Source organism: Aptenodytes forsteri, unplaced genomic scaffold (assembly GCF_000699145.1).
Source record: "Aptenodytes forsteri isolate BGI_AS27 unplaced genomic scaffold, ASM69914v1 Scaffold108, whole genome shotgun sequence".
NCBI classification, from domain to species: Eukaryota; Metazoa; Chordata; class Aves; order Sphenisciformes; family Spheniscidae; genus Aptenodytes; species Aptenodytes forsteri.
Window position 1 is genome coordinate 85,675 of NW_008794448.1, and position 1,583 is coordinate 87,257.

The window sequence follows — 1,583 nt, forward strand, 5'->3', positions numbered from 1 at the left end:
GGGAGACCCGCGCGGTGGCACTGCCACTGCTGGCAATTTCAGGGCGAGTGCAATCCCAGCCTGACTCTTAGCTGAGGTGCCAGCACCCACGGCAAACGGGTCCTGGAAAAACAGACCTCTCGGGGAGAGAGGCTGGACTGGCGAGAGGTGTTGTTGCCTTGTCTTTCTCTTTTTCTTTTTTTATTTTTTTTCTTTTTATTTTCCTTTTTTCATTTTTTTCCCGCGGGTTTTTTGTCTTTCTCGGAAAGGCCCCAGTTAGGAGTTCAGACAGGAGAGGTGGCTCTCATTGCTCTGGATTTTAGCCGGAGAAGTGTTGTTCTGGTGTTCTCCTTCGTGCCATAATAACACTCTTCCAACACTGTAAATAAAGAGCTATTCACATCGCGGAAGGTAGTAAGAATAAAAGGGATTCGCTTCTCGCAAGCAGCTCTTCCCTGAGACAGAAGAAATAAATACACTGGGGGCACTGAGCTGAGTTTTCTATTTAGGAAAGAAAGAACATGAGGAAAAAGAAACACGTACCCAACAAAACTCAAGCCTGTGCCAGGGCATTGCTTGGGGGGAATGACACCGATTCCCTTCAGTGCCTTTTAGAAAAAATACTAAATGATCCTAAAAGGAGAGATAGTAACATCTATGACAGAGTGCGGGGCCTTGATCAGGCACCAGAGGGGAAAAGAGACAAATGCATGCTTACTACTTAGCACGCAGATAAAATATTTTTTTTCTGACTACACCAACTATGGGAAAATATTTCGCGAAGTGCTCCCTCCCTCCGCCCCCTCCCCAGCTCACTTATCTGGACAGCTGGTATTTTACTTGGGTGTGCTTCCTAAGCCAGGAAACTTCACCACATTTTTGTTAGCAGGCCCCCTGAAAAATAAAATTACGTATTAAGTAGTTTGCAGTTTGCCTAGCCGTGCTTCTCATTTTAGGTCATAGCTGGAGGGTAGGGATGGGATCTTCCAGGTTTCGCGTTATTTTAAGCTGTGGCGAAAAGTGTAAGATTCCCAGCTGAGCTGCTGCCTGCGTGACCGCGTTTGGTGCCTTGTGCGTTTGGAGGAGAGGTCACTTTTGTCCTCATCTGTGGGGACTGCACGGGGGACGCGGCTCGGGCATTGCGATTTCAAAAGCAAAAAAAACGAACCAAAACCCACAGCACCAAACCCCGCATTTTTATTTCAAAATGTTGTTCTCCCCTGCTCTGCCCGAAGCAATACTGCGAGACTGCAGAGCGTGGCTGTGTCCGTGTGTCCGTGTCTGTGTGTCCGTGCATTTAAAAAAAAATACTTGTTGATTAGAGCTCTTCTTTCCCCCTCTCCCCCACCCCCTCCCCTCTCTTTGTGTGCCACTGCCCGGTAGGCACCCGTTGTTCCCCCTCTTAGCTCTGGTCTTTGAGAAGTGCGAGCTGGCGACCTGCACGCCCCGGGAGCCCGGCGTGGCCGGCGGGGACGTCTGCTCCTCCGACTCCTTCAACGAGGACATCGCCGTCTTCGCCAAACAGGTCCGGCACCTCTCCCCCCGCCCCCGACCCTTCCCAGCACTCCCGCCACCTCCTCAGCTCCTCGACCCCCCCGGCCGGG

General features: G+C 51.0%; 1 protein-coding gene across 1 annotated transcript in view; it reads left to right on the plus strand.

The window, feature by feature from the left end:
* Nucleotides 1–1,583, plus strand: part of MEIS2 (Meis homeobox 2) — a 179,907-nt gene that overhangs the window by 7,383 nt on the left and 170,941 nt on the right. Inside the window, exon 2 of the mRNA XM_019474882.1 lies at nt 1,363–1,504. Within this exon, the coding sequence (XP_019330427.1) occupies nt 1,363–1,504 (142 nt within the window). The remainder of the gene's footprint in view (nt 1–1,362; nt 1,505–1,583) is intronic.